The sequence below is a fragment of the Aethalodelphis obliquidens genome, unplaced genomic scaffold (assembly GCF_003676395.1).
Source record: "Aethalodelphis obliquidens isolate GAN/ISIS:26980383/991018 unplaced genomic scaffold, ASM367639v1 scaffold2, whole genome shotgun sequence".
NCBI lineage: Eukaryota > Metazoa > Chordata > Mammalia > Artiodactyla > Delphinidae > Aethalodelphis > Aethalodelphis obliquidens.
This window is the reverse complement of record NW_020837946.1, coordinates 61,531,658-61,548,910: the sequence shown is the minus strand read 5'-3', so window position 1 is coordinate 61,548,910 and position 17,253 is coordinate 61,531,658. Positions and strand designations below refer to the sequence as shown.

The 17,253-nt window shown below is 41.7% G+C and overlaps 1 protein-coding gene across 1 annotated transcript in view; it reads left to right on the top strand.

Moving 5' to 3' along the window:
- Positions 1-17,253, top strand: part of MYO3B (myosin IIIB) — a 407,025-nt gene that overhangs the window by 173,053 nt on the left and 216,719 nt on the right. Inside the window, exon 9 of the mRNA XM_027128624.1 lies at positions 9,637-9,792. Within this exon, the coding sequence (XP_026984425.1) occupies positions 9,637-9,792 (156 nt within the window). The remainder of the gene's footprint in view (positions 1-9,636; positions 9,793-17,253) is intronic.

The window sequence follows — 17,253 nt, the reverse complement described above, 5'->3', positions numbered from 1 at the left end:
CAAAAACGCCACTTCACTGTGACTAGGAAAGAAAACCCAAACTCACTGGCATGCCTTCTAGGTTCTGAGTAAGATGTTTGTGGTCACATTTTCACCCCATCTATTACAATTGTATTATTCTCTTCCACTGTGTTCCCCATATGAGCTATGCATTTTACCAATGGGCTTCCATTCCTACTGTACTCACTGCTTAGAATGCTCCTCCCCTGTACTTCTGTCAATATCCCTTTCATCCTTTAAGACCCAAGTGTCATCTCTCATGTGAAACACTTGTTCTCCTAACTAGGATTGTTTACTTCATCTGAGCCACTCTAGTGCTTACACTTTTTAGCCTTGAATTATTTTTATTTATGTCTATATCTATTCTACTACTTGTTTCTAAATTCCGTGAAAGCCAGCATCTCACTCCAGGCATCTTTTCTTCCAAGCACTTGATGCAGTGCCATTCACAGTAAATACCTAGTAAGTGTTTGAATGAATACCTAGTAAGTGTTTGAATCAGTGCATTGAATCCCAGCGGGGTCTATAAATATTTCATTTGTGTAAGTTTGGTATTATCCCAGAAGATAAATTTTTTATGGAGGCATATATCTTTTGTTTGTTTTGTACTCTCCTATCCCCTACCCCAGTCCTGGAGTAGTCCTGAGCATGTAATGGTCATGCACTATGGAACTGGTTGTTCATTTCTCATAGGGTACTGGGTACTAGCTGGGTACTGTCCGTTGCTTCCCCTTGTAGGGAAAAAAAATGCATACAAATGAGAATTATGGATTTAATTCTGGACAGCATGGCAAGTAGGATTAAGGGAAAGATTAGAATTCATATATTCCTTGGCACTTAAGCCTGGACTAAGAAGCAGACCATAACTGTCTGTCAAAATGGAAACTGACTTTTGAATCAAAGAAGTTAGCCAGACATTCAAAAACAAGAGTGCCCAGAGACCTGAACTTGAAAATGCCAAAGTTCTTTGCTTTTGCTAAGTTGTCAGACCCTAGAAGTCCCCATTCTCCCTGAACTTTGAAACTTCTGATCAGGACATCTATCAAATAGTAATTTTATACTGAGTCGTGGGAATCATATTGAGAAAAAGTATCTAATTAATGGGCACACTGTTATTCAAGTCTGGCTCAAGGACCCTTTGCACATTAACTTTTCTTTTTATAGCACTCATCCTGCTTGGAATTGGGTATGCTATGGCTGTCTTCCTCCAATGCGCTGACTGTAACCCCACCATCTAGTACAGTGGTTGGCCCATATAACTGTCATTTATTGAGTGCTTACTATGTACCAGATACTGTACATGGATTATCTCATTTACTGCAGACAGTGACATTATTACCATTTTATAGAAGAAGAAACTGTGGCCCAGAGAATTAAATTAACTTGCATCTCATCACATACCTATAAGAAGTAGAGTTAGGTTTGACCCTAACCCCTGACTTTTAACCTTTATATATTACTGCCCCAATGATAGGCACCAAACATTTTTTAAAATGAGTGAGTACGTGTGTCATGCTTGGGTGAATAATAGTGATTAAGTATACTGTTTTTAAATAAGTCAGACTGTTTTAAATATTTGAGATTAATAATAATTTAAATACAATATACATTATATATGTTACATGAATCTATATTGTTTCAATTAATAATTAACATAAAGATTAATATCTTTAAAAACTGGGGCTTCCCTGGTGGCACAGTGGTTGAGAGTCCACCTGCCGATGCAGGGGACACGGGTTCGTGCCCCGGTCCGGGAAGATCCCACATGCCGCAGAGCAGCTGCGCCAGTGAGCCATGGCCGCTGAGCCTGTGTGTCCGGAGCCTGTGCTCCGCAACGGGAGAGGCCACAACAGTGAGAGGCCCGCGTACCGCAAAAAAAGAAAACAAAAACAAAAACTGGACTTGCCAACATTTAGGTTATTTTGCCCTGACTCACCCACATTTTATATACCCATTTCCTTCTGAGTTCAGCCATCACTTCCCTCTGCTCCTCATCTTACCTGGGCTGCTTCAAGCAAATATTTCCTTAATTTCCACCTGAAGCCAAGACCTCTAACAGAAGACAGGGCCCACCTCTGGTTTCCTGGCCGAGTCTAGGGCTGACCTGTGGCCAACCTCAGCCCTGTGCAGAAGCCCCAAAAGGCAGCAACAGCCAATACCCAGATCCTTGGGAAGCGGTAGCACTGCAGCCTGAGAGATGGAGCCATCACAGTATTCCCATCTCCCAGGGGCCATGCCTTCCCGGCTCTTTGAACCAGAGGGTGGGATTTGAACGCAGATTTAATTGTCCTGTAAACTAGTTGCTGGGGCTGTGCAATGAAGTGATGGCTCATTCTTTTTCAGCACCCTGACTGAACCGCATGGCTAGAGTGGCCTGGAGAAACATGTTTAATTGCAAAGTATTGATACTTTTCCCAAATAAGGAAGAAAGAAACAACGAAAACAAAGAGGAGTGAGAAGGTGGTGACTTGGGGTCACTGGTTATAGCCCTTAAGACAGCCTTAGTCCTAAGACATGGACAGCAGGATCTTTCTTGGCTACAGCATGTCCAGTGGAGGGTGTGCTCATCCCCAGTCTTTGCAACTTGGAAAGCACAGCTGAAACCGAAGAGGGAAGTGGCAGTACAACAATAATAAGACTGCACCTCTGCCACCATGCCCTCCACTGGCTTCTCCTTGAACAGCTTCTGTGTCCCCTGAGCCCCATCTTGTCTGTTCCTAAGTTCTGGCCTGGTTCCTCTTGACCCTTCTCCTCACTTTGCCTCCTTGCTTGGCATTTTTACTCCTTTTTCCTTGGTATAGTAAACTCTTCTTCCCTCGGCCCCTCCTGGCCGTGGCCCAGAGGTTGTCCGCCAGACAAGCCACGCTTGAGGATCTAGAATTTCTGTTACCATATCTCCTTCCCTAAGAATACAATGAGTTAGTCTGGACTTTTCTAATTATTTACTATTGATCACGGGATCAAAGACATAAAGGTAACATGAAGAGGTAGTTGTGTTCGCAGGTGTCATGCAGGCCACGACCCTGGGTCATTCTGGGTTATGTGTGGTGGCTCTCTGCCCTAGGACTGCCCTCCAGTCCTGGACCCTCTTTTTGCACTGAGACTCTCTCCAGCTACCATGGTGCACATTCCTTAACTCTGGAGGGAGATTCTGTCCTACCTGTTCTTAGAGTTTATCTTTCAGCTTGAGACCACCCTACACTTTTCCTCCAGTCGTCTTCTTCACCTTCTGAGAGTCTTTTCTGGGTGATAGAAGTTGGCTCTTTTCTCTCCCCAGCCTCATGCTTCTGGAAATGCCATGTTCTTCCACTTCGGTTTCCTTCCTGTGTTCCCTTGAGCTCACTCTGGACCTTCAGTGCTGATGGCTTTGTCTAAAGGTAGGGCTGACTTGCTGATCTTTCTAACCCTGCACCTGCCTTCTCCTCACCCTAGTGACCTCAGGCAAGATGCCAGCTGCCCTGTGGTCCTGCTGCCCTGTAGCCTCCCTCCCACTTTGCCACACAGGATCTGCTCCCATTACCCACCTCATAAAAAGAACTGAGCTTCCTGTTCTAAAACCCTCCATCCTACCCTCTGAGGACTTTTTTCTTTCAGTGAATCCTGACTTTTTCTCTGATTGATATGCTTCTGGTCCTCACTTCTCTGTTTCAGGTTAGGACCCCACTTCCCCACACTACGTGTGAAGTTAGTGTACAGTTTCAGTTCTCACCAGTGAGACTTTAAAACGCCACCATGTGCAATATTTGCAAACTTCATGAAAACTGAAATGGAGTTAAGTATTCCACCAAACGGGAAGGTTTGGTTTTGCCGAAATAACATATGCAATGTCAAGTTTCTCAGCCTGCCTTCTTTTGAGGCATTAGTCATCTTGAGAAAATGCCTGCTTTTGTCATAGTCCTGTCTTCCAAAATGGAAATTTCCTTCCAAGACAGAGCACCATGGGCTCTGATAGTTAACCTGTAATTAGTGTACCCTCTGCAGGATTTCTCCTCTTGATGAAGAGGCCTCTTTGTCACTCAGGCTTCTGTCTGCTGATGATAGGAACTGCAGATGCAGTGCATCACAGGGCAGGGAAATGCTTGCTCAAATCAGAAACGTTTAGATATTTGGTGCCAATGGAAACACTTAACAATCTAAGCAGCAAACCCAAAGAAAACAGCAGTAAGTATAAAAGACAGAATATTAAAAAAGAAATGAGAAGAAACATAAGTTTCAAGTTTTCATCTAGTTTTGCCCCAATGTGTGGAATAAGATTGCTCACCCTCCTGCTTTTCTCACCAAGTTCACCAGTATTTTTAGTTTTTGACTTGATCAGCTTCTCTTTATCAAGTGTGGTTTAGTCATCAGTAAGCATCTGTTCATGACTCTTGATAAACAGCTCCCCCTTGCAGGCGTCTGATTCTTTGGTTATGAAACGGCAGTTTACAGTGGCAAGGCAGCCGTGTCTCGACAGCATGATCCTTTGGGAGCAAACGGAAGGAGCACAAGCACTGCCAGCTCCAGAGCCCAACGCAGGAGCCCGACCTTGTTTCTTGTTAAGAAATGCGTCCTGGACTTCCCTGGTGGCGCAGTGGTTAAGAATCCGCCTGCCAATGCAGGGGAAACGGGTTCGAGCCCTGGTCCAGGAAGATCCCGCATGCCACAGAGCAGCTAAGCCCGTTAGCCACAACTACTGAGCCTGCGCTCTAGAGCCCGCAAGCCACAACTACTGAGCCCGCGAGCCACAACTACTGAGCCCATGCGCCCAGAGTCCATGCTTCGCAACAAGAGAAGCCACTGCAGTGAGAAGCCCACGCACCGCAACAGAGTAGCCCCCGCTTGCCACACACAGAGAAAGCCCATGCGCAGCAATGAAGACCCAACGCAGCCAAAAATAAATAAATAAATGAATAAATTAAAAAAAAGAAATGCCTCCTTTTTGCCTGTTTCTGGCAGAGGCCAGGCTGGGAGATCCCAGCAAATGGCTGCAACACCCTGTGTTTAATGTGGTGACACTAATGAATTCTGAGAATTAATCTTCAGCCAAGAATGCATGATGGAAGGTACTAGAATTTCAAATTAGGTAATGGATTAAATTTCCTTCAGGGCTGAAATTTGCTTCCTTTTTCTTCTCGTGGACTTTTCTGTCATATTCAAACCACCTTCCATGGCCTTGTAAATCCAGGTAATACATCTCATGGTAGTTTTAATTTTTTTATTCTTTTGTTTTGTATCTTAGCACAGAGATAACCACACCTAAATCCAGATTTTTAAAAATGACTTTTAAAAAGTCTAGGACTGAAAGAATTACTTATGATTTTGGGAAAAAAGCAACATTCCCTAAATTTAGTCCTTGTTCAATTTCTTTTTTCCAGAGTAAAAGATTCTGGGAAGAACTGAGCTTGGTGAATGTATTTCCCCAATTCGAGACAGTCTTCTGCAGAAACTGCAGCCTACAGGTGTCTCAAACATGCTGGTGACAATCAGGGGCTCTGAGTGTCTCCCCTCAATCAGCTGAGATAAAGACTCAGCCGCCAGTTTCAAGAGCCTAGTACTGATTTCTCACAACAGAGCTTCCAAGGATGTCATTTGCAGGGCCCTGGTTCTGGTGATACAAAAAAGGATCTGTGGCCAAGTAAGTTTGGAAACATGGATTTAAACAAAATTAAGCTGTTTTCTTTACTTCCATACTTCTAAGAACATTTAATATGCTCACACGCACTATGAAACTCCAGGTTTACTTGGTTTAGAGAATCACCAATGTTTCCCAAACCTTTTTGACCAGAAGACTAGTTTCATTTTTCAGTGGAATGTCTCATGTGTCTAGTGTTTCACCCAACTTACCTCACACTGGCTGGCCCCCATTTTCCCATACAGAGGTCAACGTTTTATGCATTTTCTTGTAAAAACGGCTCAATCCCCTGCTGGGGGAAAATATTCTGCATCTGGAATTTGCAATTCCTGGTTTAATAAGCAATCTGAAAATGAATAAGCATATTATAACTTCCTTAATTTTCCATGTTTGTTCTCCAAATCAAGTTAGAGGATTTAATCATGCTTATAAAAGGACATGGAGGCTGTCAGGAGTTCTTACCGATCCCGGCTGTCAATTCTATCTTAATCCACTAAATCCCTGCCTGAAAGGAGAATAAGACAGAAATGGCAAGCTGAAAACATAACAGTATGAGTTTGGGGCACAAAACTGCAACATCTTAAGCAATAAAGAATATGCCCTAGTTAAAGTTGGTAAAAGGACTAAAGCAAAGAATTGTTCTTAGATGTTCAAAGAAGGCAGCTTAGGAGGTTAAGGTCAACGTTCTGGTGACCTCCTGAGTTCCCGGCTACACAGCTTGCCTAGGCTGGCTTCTTTCATTGCTGATCCAGTTTCCCAACCTTGAAATGCCTTCTACATCTTCTCCACATACTGAGTTCAATTTATTTCCAAAAATTCCCTCCAAACTCAGCTCAATCCTCACTCTTTCCATTAAGCCTTCTCTGGCTGCCCCGCACCCACTGCTGCCTAGTATTGTTTTGCACGTTGTACCTGTGCCATTTTAACAACACATTGCAGAGTAGGAGGGTTCTCTCATGGGAGCCAGGGAATTGACCTCATCACTATCAGGACTTGACCTCAACTTCCTCACCTCGTAAAAGAAGGGTTAGAATAGAAAATCTTGGTCCCCTAGCTCCAAAACCTTATGCTTTCGTGTGACTATTTCTTATTCTAAATATAAAAGCAAACACTGGCTTCTGCTGTTTCCTGTGTTTCTCTTGTCCTTCCATCTTTATAATAAGATTGTCGATCTTTGAGGAAAATTGTCATAATTTTTTATGAATTCATCTATTTTGACTAATTCCAGCTGTGCAATAAATGTTTGCTGAACAAATGAAATGACATGATTCCAATGACCTGGTATCTAGTAATGCTTGACTTTCGCCATATCTGCTCCTAACATAGAACTTTCCTCTATTTATTAGTAAAATAACAAGTCCATTTCATTCTGGCTCTTTGCTCCCCATGAGAAAAAAAGTATGCAAGAGTGTTTTAGAATAGGCTCTACCCTCAAGGTCTTCCTGCCCTTCTCCTAAAAATCCGCCAATGCAGTTGGATATGTCACAGCTCTGCTTAGCATTCTTCCCATATACACTCGGTTTCAGTTTTGCTGATCTGCTGGTATGACATTCAGCCCACTTGGGCCTTACTGAGAGAACTAACAAATAAATCCTCTTGATCATTTCTTCAGAGAGTAGAACACCTACCATCTTTATTTTTTGGATCTCCAGGAGACAACAGATTCATTGTTGTTTCTCCCTTGTCTGATTATCTCACTTCATTATTTAGTCCTCATTTCTCTTACTCCCTCTGTGATCTAGAGAGAGATCCCTTCCAAAATACCAAATGATCTTGCAACCTTGTTTGCAACCTTGCTCTCCCACTGGATGCTAAAATTATGAAACAAGATATAGCACCTTTAATTGCACCCCCAGAATCTAGCAAACACCTATTTTCATAAGGCTGGAGTATGGGTTTCCTGGCTTCTCTCAAACCCTATCTAAGGAGCTTTAATTACCGGAAGTACTGTTCCAAGGCACCTATCCTGAGGGAGAAGGTAGAGGCAGCGCCTGCTCACTTTCCCATTCACCTGCTCTGAATTTCCTATTAATTGTTACACCTCCCACTTTCAGCCCCCTTGAGTTTACTCATCTGAAGTTTTGGCACTAGTCAACAAGCAGTTGAGACTTGCCCAGAAAGCAAAAAAAAAAAAAAAAAAGGTGGGGAAACCGATTAAGAAATCGGTCTCCCTGTGTTTGGGGATATACTTGGGTACGGGAAGTATGTCTATTTGGTGATGAGAGACAGATGTAATGTGACCTGCACCAGATCCCTGGACAGGCTTAGCTGGGGGTCCCAGCAGTTCCCGGTCTCCCGTCCTACCCATGCCCTCTCGGGGGGTGGGGGTATGTGCAAAGCCACCATGTGCATCTTCAGTAGGAATTCTCAGAGGACACAGACTTTATTTGGGGAGTTTTTATACACCGTCTCTCAAGCTAGGAGGATGAGGCATACACCTGTATTACTGACCATATAAACTATCAAGAGGTTCCTTTTTTCCAGGTGCTTAGGGAAACGTTAGCGTTTATTTTCCTTTGGTATAGTCACATAATTATATACGGATTAATATACATGGAATCTAGGGAACATTGCTGATGTAGAAACATGAACGGAGTATTTTTTTAAAGGATGTGCACTGATTTTGTTATTTTTAGTAGGAAATATAATAGACTATACAAAAGGCCCCTGGACCCATAAAAGTCAAATGATTGCTTTCTCCCCATAGCGGGACAGAGGTGGTATTTATAGTCGTGCAGGCAGCAGAATGGAGATAATCTAGGTTCTTTTGGCTTTTCTAGCTGAAAGCTCCAGTTCCAATAGATAGGAAATCCCTGAGTCAATTCTAAAATGGGATGATTGGGAAATTTACTGAATATCTTTCAGGACTAGAAGTCGAGGGATGCGAAAGTGGTTTGAAATGCAAAGATTAAGGCCTTTTTGTAAAACCAACAGTTGGGGATTGTTCTAGGAACTCTGCTTACATGTTTTGAAAGGATGCTCAGGGTGAGGCTGAACATTTTACCATTTGTCAGTGCATTTCATCATTTTAAATATGTTGTGTTTTACATGTTGCTGGCATGTCACTATTGGGAAAACTGGAAACATTTATTTCATGGAGTGGGCAGAATGGCATCTAGTATTTATCCTAAGCCTTCCAACGTGAGCTAAATAAAAGCTGATAACTTAAAAGGGCGGATGTTGAAATTTCTTCCTCCCGTCAAGGGCAGCTACTCAGAATGGAAATGCAATGGTAATTGGAGGGGTATTCATCAGATTCAATTTCACTAGAGATTTCCTGTGTCAAAATCATCTTTAATAATGTACATCACACAGCAAAATGTACTGAATCATTGTTTTCTTTGAAAAGGGCATTGAACCTGAAACAGAAAGTGGTTATACCGGTGCGGTTTTAACCAATTAACCACAGAGGAGTTTAAATGCAACCCAATTTTTACCATTTTGTATGGACTTTTTGTTCCCTGTTTGAATAATTCCATTCCAATTCATCTGAACTATATTGTAGTCACTTCCTGTTCTGAGGTTTTTCTGCTTCTTCAGAAGATATTAGAAATCAAGGGGTTGAATTTTCTCTGTGAAAGTTTCTTTATGATTCGTTTCTATCCTTGCAAACTCCTAAATGCATTTTCCCCACCACCAAATAGTGGACATTTCATATACTTCTAAAATAAAGTATATAGACTAATCAACTTGGCTCCATTGTAAACATTTTTCTGTAATGAAAATTCAGACAGAAAATTCAGTCTGGCCAGTCTATTTTTCAGTGTTTTGAATATTTCAAATTAAATTGATTGCGTTTTCAATATATATTTAAAGCAAACTAAAATAGATTTCTGATGTTTTGATCAATTCAACTAGTAGAGAATGTTTTTTTCTGTTCTGGTAACTATGAATAAAGAAAGAGCTATGTTAAGGTTAGTGATCAGGTTTTATAAATGAGCTTTTTCTCCTCCTCTCTCCCATATTTACAGGGGAGCCAGGTTTCTAAGATTGTACTTCAGTTGTTTGTTGATTTTTGTGAACAGGTGTCTTATTAAGGATTTTGAAAAGCGGCCTTCTGTCACACATCTCCTCGACCACCCATTTATTAAGGGAGTCCACGGGAAGGTTTTGTTTCTGCAAAAACAGCTGGCCAAGGTCCTTCAAGACCAGAAGCATCTAAATCCTGTTGTTAAAACCAGGTATGGTCCTCGGCGTCTTCCTGCTTCCTCTCTCTGGTTATTTATGAAAAAAACAGCATGTCATGTGTTTTGATTTGCCCAGCATTATTACTGGTAATCACATCCGTGCATTTTTAAGTTTCATTTACATGACATTAAGTACTCCATGCCCGGTGGATGAGAGCAGGAGAGCTTCAGAAACAAGCTGCCCATTTGTGCTCTTATGGCTAATTTCTCTCAACTGTGGCTGAAATCTCACTCCACCCTCATGTTCTAGTTAAAAACCAATGCATATATATTTATATTTAATATACATGTAGATTTTTAAAAATTCCACCAATAAAGAAAACTGGATGAAAGCAGCCATGGCTGAGATTGTGTGAGAAATCTTTACTTGGCTATTGCAGGCTAGAGAGTATAAGTATAAGGTGGTTTTGGAAAGATTACAAGTTAAACACTGGAGCCTTTTTCTCTAAAGTGCTCTGAGCCCATTTTCTTTAGTTAAAAATTCCTTAGAGGCAATTTAGTATTTTTAAATGATTTTTCCCCCAGATATCATCTATGCTATCTAAAGCAACTGTGATTTCCCCCCTCTCCTATTTTTATAGGGTAGATTAAAAAAATAAATGTTTATTTTCAAGGGCAGTTGCTTAAAACAGTATTCTGTGGTGGTCTCTAAGAAATAGATCTTTGGTTTCTGTCCAGAGGGTGGCAGAATTTCTCTTTAAAAAAAAACTACATGCAAATAAAGCTGCTTCCGCAGCTAAGCAATTACTTGGTTTTACAAAACTGGCCAGGATGCAGATAAGCTCTAATCCATTATTACTAAAAGAACATTCAAAGGACTGGAGGTGAAGAAACTAAAATATCACAAGTCACAAGTTCTGGAAATATTCACGTATTCTGCAGAAAACTGTTTACAAATCAAAAAGCATCAGAACTCTAGGAGCTAGAGGCATAGTTTCAAGGTGACTATATCTTGCCGATCCCCCCACCCCCAACCCAGGTTCCCTTTTTGATAGCTCAAAACAAATTATTTCCTACTCTTTTCCCTTTTCCACTGCAATTTCTCTTTCTATGGCTTGCCCGTGGGGTAGAGAAACGCAGAGAAATTCTTGTAACTTGGTGCCTTTTGAAGCAGTAGAATTTGTGTTTAAGCCCCAGGGAACTGAAATCTTCTTTTCTTCCAATGCTTTTGTTCCTATCCACCAGCCACCACCCCTCTACCACACACACACACACACACACACACACACACACACAGCACTGCCACCAAAAATGAAGATGAAATAAAGTACAAACCAAGCAAAAAAAACAAACTCAGAATTTAAATGCTCTCCGTTGAATTAGGTATCTTCTTGTTTCTTCTGATTTGCTGCAGAACAATTTCTGAAACTTAGTTGCAAAGTTATTCAGCTTTTCACTTTTGCCTGAATTTGCCTGTCCAGATGTGTGTCCTCTTTTTAAACACTTTTCTCTCTTTACCATAGAAAGCCAGGACTCCAGGCTCTCTCACCCCCCTCTCTAATTTCTCTTTATCTTTGTTAACTCCTTTGATGTCGAAGGCCTCATAGGGTCAAAGACCCTTTTCTCAGGGTCTTTGTAATCTTCAGTTTCACTCAGAAGTTTGTGTTTCTTTGAAAAAGTCACTAAAAAATACAACCTCACAAATAGGTATCAAAACTTTAACCAGCCACTTCTTTAGGAGAAAGGAAAATTCTAAAGGAAACACGCTGCATGAAATTAACACATCTTACCACCTGTCCTACACTATTACTTCCTCTTAGCAAGTGGCAGGGAGTTGGCTACATGGGTGTTTTTTTTAAGCCCATCTGGAAAAATTCTCAAATATCATTTGATGCTGGTAATTCAATATATTTATAAAGTGAGTTTCCAAGTTAAGGTGGAAAAAACAAAGAATTATTGAAGTGAGCGCATAGATGAGTGAGGCGAATACCCAATTTACATTTTTCTGCACAATTATGGTCACACAGCAAGTGGTACAATGCAATGGTTAAAAAAACCCTGACTCTGCCAGGTTTGAATCCCAGCTCAACCACTTATGGACAAGTTATTAAATTTTTCTGTTCCAAAATTTCTTCATCTATAAGATGGAGATTATTTTGAGGGTTGACTCAATACATTAAAAAATACTTAATGTTGGGCTTCCCTGGTAGCGCAGTGGTTGAGAGTCCGCCTGCTGATGCAGGGGACACGGGTTTGTGCCCCGGTCCGGGAAGATCCCACATGCCGCGGAGTGGCTGGGCCCGTGAGCCATGGCTGCTGAGCCTGCGCATCTGGAGCCTGTGCTCCGCAACGGGAGAGGCCACAACAGTGAGAGGCCCGCGTACCGCAAAAACAAAAAACAAAAAAACTTAATGTTGATAACAGAGTTAAACCTCAGTCAATGGTAGCAGTAGTTGTAGAAGTTGTATATGTTGTGGTCTGTTTAATTCAGTCCTCCGTTTCTTTCGGCCTTAATCTGTGCAAATTCATCTCTATTACCAAACAACATCATGAAAATAAACAGTACTGAGATACTAAATGTTAAAAATATAAATTTCTGTCTCTTATTTAAAATCTAATTTATTCATTTATTCATTCCAGAAATATTTATATGTGTGTATGTGTCAAGCCCTCTGCCGAACAGAGGAAATCAGATACAGTTCCTGATAAAGAGCTAATAGTCCAGTGTGTGAAACAGACAAGAATCAGATGAGAAGAGCTCAGCATGAAAAGTACCTGGATAGAGGGTTGCCCGGAGTACCTCCCAGAGTACCTGGGAAGGGTAGACCCTGGAAACTGGTGGGAAGGTGATCCTTGAACTGTCCTGAAGAACGAATAGAAGATAGTTGGGGAAGGGGGGGTTATTCCACGTGGAGGAAAGAATGAGCAAAGGGTAAAGGCACAGAGGCTGGAGACAGCTTAGGGGATTTGGTGAACAATTAGTTGGCATTGCTGGAGCTTGGCATGGGACGTGGGGAGGGAGAAACAAGGCAGGAAGGGGCCAGGGCATGATGGGCTAAGGAGCTTGGATTTGTTCCTTAGACACTTGGGAGCCACAGAAGGATTTCAAGCAGAGATGTGCTTTAGGAAGATTGTTCTGATTGCAGTGTGGAGAATGAAATGGAGCTGGGCAAGGCTGGAGCTAGGGAGGCTAGTGAGAGCAGATTGTGGCAATTGTAAATAACAGAAGGTATTAAGGTAATTGTATTGTCAAAGACTTAGTGGTGAATTGGATGAGAGAGATTAGGGAAAGAGAGAAGCGTCACAGGGTCTACCTGAATTGGCTGCCTCCCTACCCTGGTTCATACTGTAACCAAACAGAAATTGCAAGACACTCAGAGACAGAGACCAGTAAAAAGACTTACTTTGCTTCCTCTTCATATCCTATCAAATGCCATGCATAGCCTATGCAATGCCATGTACTTCCAGATATTACACAAAGCTTCCAGCTTTCTGCCCAAAGAAGTGTTCTTCAATGGTCCAAACAGTCCTGGGACCCCCAGCTGCAGAGACTTGTTTAGTTTTGAGAGCTAATGCAGAGAAATGAGAACTACAGCCTACAGGGGGAGATTTTTTTACTGTGTTTTTACTGTTTTACTGTTCCTGTAAAGGCAGGGAATGTTCTGTCCTCTTTAGTACTTTCTCCAGGGGCGAAAGAAGTTGATATTTTCAGGGGGTTGCAGAGAAGAATGCAGGTTCTTAAAGGATGGGGAAGAACTTGGATAGGTGAAGGGGAGGATCTTATATAGAGGGAGACATTGAAAATAGAGAGAAGGTAACAGAGGAAGCAAGAGGGAGGGAGATCAAGCACCTAAGAGGAAGATTGAACTTAGAAAGAACCTCTAGGTTGGGAAAGACACAGAAAGGTTAGATGAGGATATCCAGAAAATTTGAGGGGTGGGGGCAAGAGGCAGAGGAGATACTATGAGGAAACTCATGTTGAATGGCCTTTAGCTTTCCAAAAAAAAGTAAGCAACATGGTCTCAAAGTTGGGAGTGAGCTGTGGACTCCAGGGAAGTGTTAGATCTTTGAAATAGCCGCTATGAGGAATATGATAAAGGGTTCATTAAAGGTGGACATAACGATTGCTCAATAGCACAGAAAACCCAGGTGGAACTTAACTGAATAGCATTACATTGTAGTGAAGTTAATCAGTGTTTAAGATAATGCATGTAGAGCATTCAGGAGAGCATTTGGCATTAGAACCTCTGAAAAATTGTACCATCAACACCATCACCTTTTCCATCTATCATCTCTACCAATTCTTAGCCACAGGAGTAGGAGTAGAGAAAGCAGATACTGTGGTCGTCTTCAGGCTGGAGACTGGCTTGGATGGACATTGATGGGTGGACACGGGGGCAAGAGAATCTGAGTAGGAGAGTATCCTTGAGGTCTTTTCGGAGATTTGGAAGAAAGTGAAGCCAGAGTGGCTTATTGGCTTTGAATGTGGGTCTGGGTCAGGGGACTGGCAGTTACAATGAAGACAAAAAGCAGATTCAGTGAGAGGATGGTGAGAAAGATTGTAGAACTGAGTCCTCGGGAACTTTTGAGAGATTATTGGGAACTAGTCATAGCTAAACTTGTGAACAACTTCAGTGGAGGAGAAAGAAAAGTTTTTAAAGAATTGACAAAGAGGAATCTTGAAATTAGAACGTGAGAAGAATTAACAAAGTGATTGGTAGGGTATGGGAAAACCACAGACTGGAATTAGGGGAAGGAGTAGAGAGAAAGGAAAATGGGGGTCAAGTGCTGGAGAAGATGGTACGACAGGGTGATACGAACTTTTTAAAGATAGAGATTGGTTAGGGAGAACAATGGATGGAAAAAGGCAGAGGCGAGCAAGGAGGACACTCCTTTCCCCACCCCCTCACCACGAGTGGATGGAAGGTGGAATGAGGCAGGAACATTATGGGGAAATGGTCCATTCCTGTTATGATGAGGAAATAGACACGTATTCAGGAATAAGGCTAGGAATCATGGGGAGCTCATTCACAATAGAGCAGAAGCTGTACTGTGTATTGTTGACTGAAAAAAAAATGCACAACCTAAAAGTTGAGAGTTACGTTTTATTTGGTGGACAAAACTGAGGACTTAAGCCTGGGACACAGCATCTCAGATAACTCTGGGAGACTGCTCTGAAGATGCAAGGCGGGGAGCCAGGATATGTAGGAGTTTTTTTGCAGCAAAGACCAGGTGGTTGATTGTTACTTAAAGAAAACCAGATACCTCAAGTTAAGGAATTGAGCACTTTTCTGTATATGGGAAGATGCAAGAGTCTGGGCTCCCTGGAATCATTCCTTTGATATGTACCTCAGCTATCTGGGGCCAGTATCCTGTACTCTCACGTCCTGAGTCTCCTCACGGTGCACCATTGGGGGATGGCTGCAGCAGTTGACTGCTAAATGGTGGGCATCAGGCATCCTGTTTCCATCCTCAGTTCCCTCAGAACTCATCTTTGGAGATGCTGTAATGTGATGGCTTGATGGCTGCACATCCTCTGTTCACTGATAAGGCAGCCAATATTTTTCATTCACAGTATAAAGAAGAGCTTGAGTGGTGAGGCCCTACGGCTCCTCTCCTGGTGTAAGTGTTCTGGCTCTTCTGAATGGTGCAGTTTTTTGGGACAGCCAGACTGTGATCCATTCCCATGGCACATTATGTATATGAGGCACCTATGGAGAAGTGACATTGTACTATTTGAGATTTGATACCATTTCCTGATGCTGATTGAATGAGTGAAACCATTGGCATTTAAGTTTTTCCAGTAATTTATAATTTTTCTATAGCATATGTTTGACTCAGAAACAGTAGAGAGGTTATGCATCCAAGGCTGACTCTCTCAAAGGAAGTCACATAGCCCTAATATTCGGTGAACAATAGTTTAGGGCTACATTTTTCCTTAACCTGTCAGGGATGCTGTTAAACAATGTGGTCATTTCCTTTACATCAGCTCCCATTTCTTTGACTTTCAAAAGGAATTTTTCCCCAAATTACCTTTGCAAATCCCTGAATTCATCAATATTATCTGGTATATCATGTCACTATCAAAGTTAGAGACGTCGACATGAAAACATGCTTTTTAAAAAATCACTTCACAAGGGTTAGTGGGTAAAGAGCAAAACCTCTGTCTGCAATTAGAGTAGAGGCAGGGAAAGCGCAGGTTGGCTGTGCTGTGACCCGACCTACTCCCACCTTCCAACCTACCATCATGGACTCAACTTCTAGCCTCAGGAAAATTGCAAAACCCAGCACGTTGTTTGTTCCCCTGTGGGTGGTTTGGGACTAGCTGAAACCACAAATGTTAAACCCTCAAATGCCAAGGGTCTACTACCAAGTATTACTTGGTAGAACAATTAAGTTGCTGGTTGTTTCCTGCTCTGTTTAATGGCTTTTGATTCTACCCTTGCAGTTTGCCTGAGGCTGATTAAAACAATGACCTCAGCTTTTCTGATTTCTTTTCAACCAGCAGCAGTGGCCCTTAAAACAGGTTTGTCACTGCTTCACTGCTGAGCTTTCCCTAGTAAGTCTTGCTCTCGCTTCCTCTTTTACCTGCAAACATGCACCCCACACACACATATATACACATACATCACATTACATACACTGTTGGGTTCTTGGAATCCTGTGCAAATGAATGACTTTTGAATGATTACTTCATCAAATGCTGAAGACGCTTGCCACATAGCAGGTTAAGGATTTTCCTGTTTTCCTAACAGACAAGAAATAAATCTATATACCCTGATGTAATCTGCTATCTATCTCTATCTATAACTGAATGAGTGAATTAATATTTAATTTTCTGCTGGTGTCACTGATTCTTGCTGCCTAGAGAAGATAGCTATATCAAATACACTTAATATAATTGATAAGATGCTGATCTATTGAAATTCTGGTCAAAAACAATGCTTGAATGAAAAAACAGGGAGATACTATAGAGATTTCCACCCAAATAATTCTTGTATTTTTAATCTATGTATTATAATGTTTGTTTGATAACTATAAGCTTAAATTTCAGATCAAGATCGAGCTCATGTAGTTAAAGTTATCTAGGTGGTAACTTCACTCATATTTGGATCTCAGTGGGATGGTGTTACACCTAGATGGTTTGCCGTTATTTTCCCCATGCTAGGTCCATGATTATGTGATTACAGTAAAGTTCTCTTTCATCCACTCTGTTATCAAGAGGTACACTGAAATGGAAATAATGATTTGGAAGAAATATTCAACATCACTACCTTTGTTGGAGTAATAGTACTCTATCCCCAATTCTGAGTAGCATTTTCCTTACCATATGAGATCCATTGAATGTGGTGATAAGGGAATGGTCCCTCTAATCTATCCAAATTGTCAGCTTGTTCCTGAGCTTTGTGCGTGGCCGCAGAAGCCTTTGTCTTAGACTCGTGAGGACCACCACCTTTGAGCCTGGACCCTCTCCCTTACTCCTTTTCTTTACTCCTTTTTTCTCCGCCCCCAACA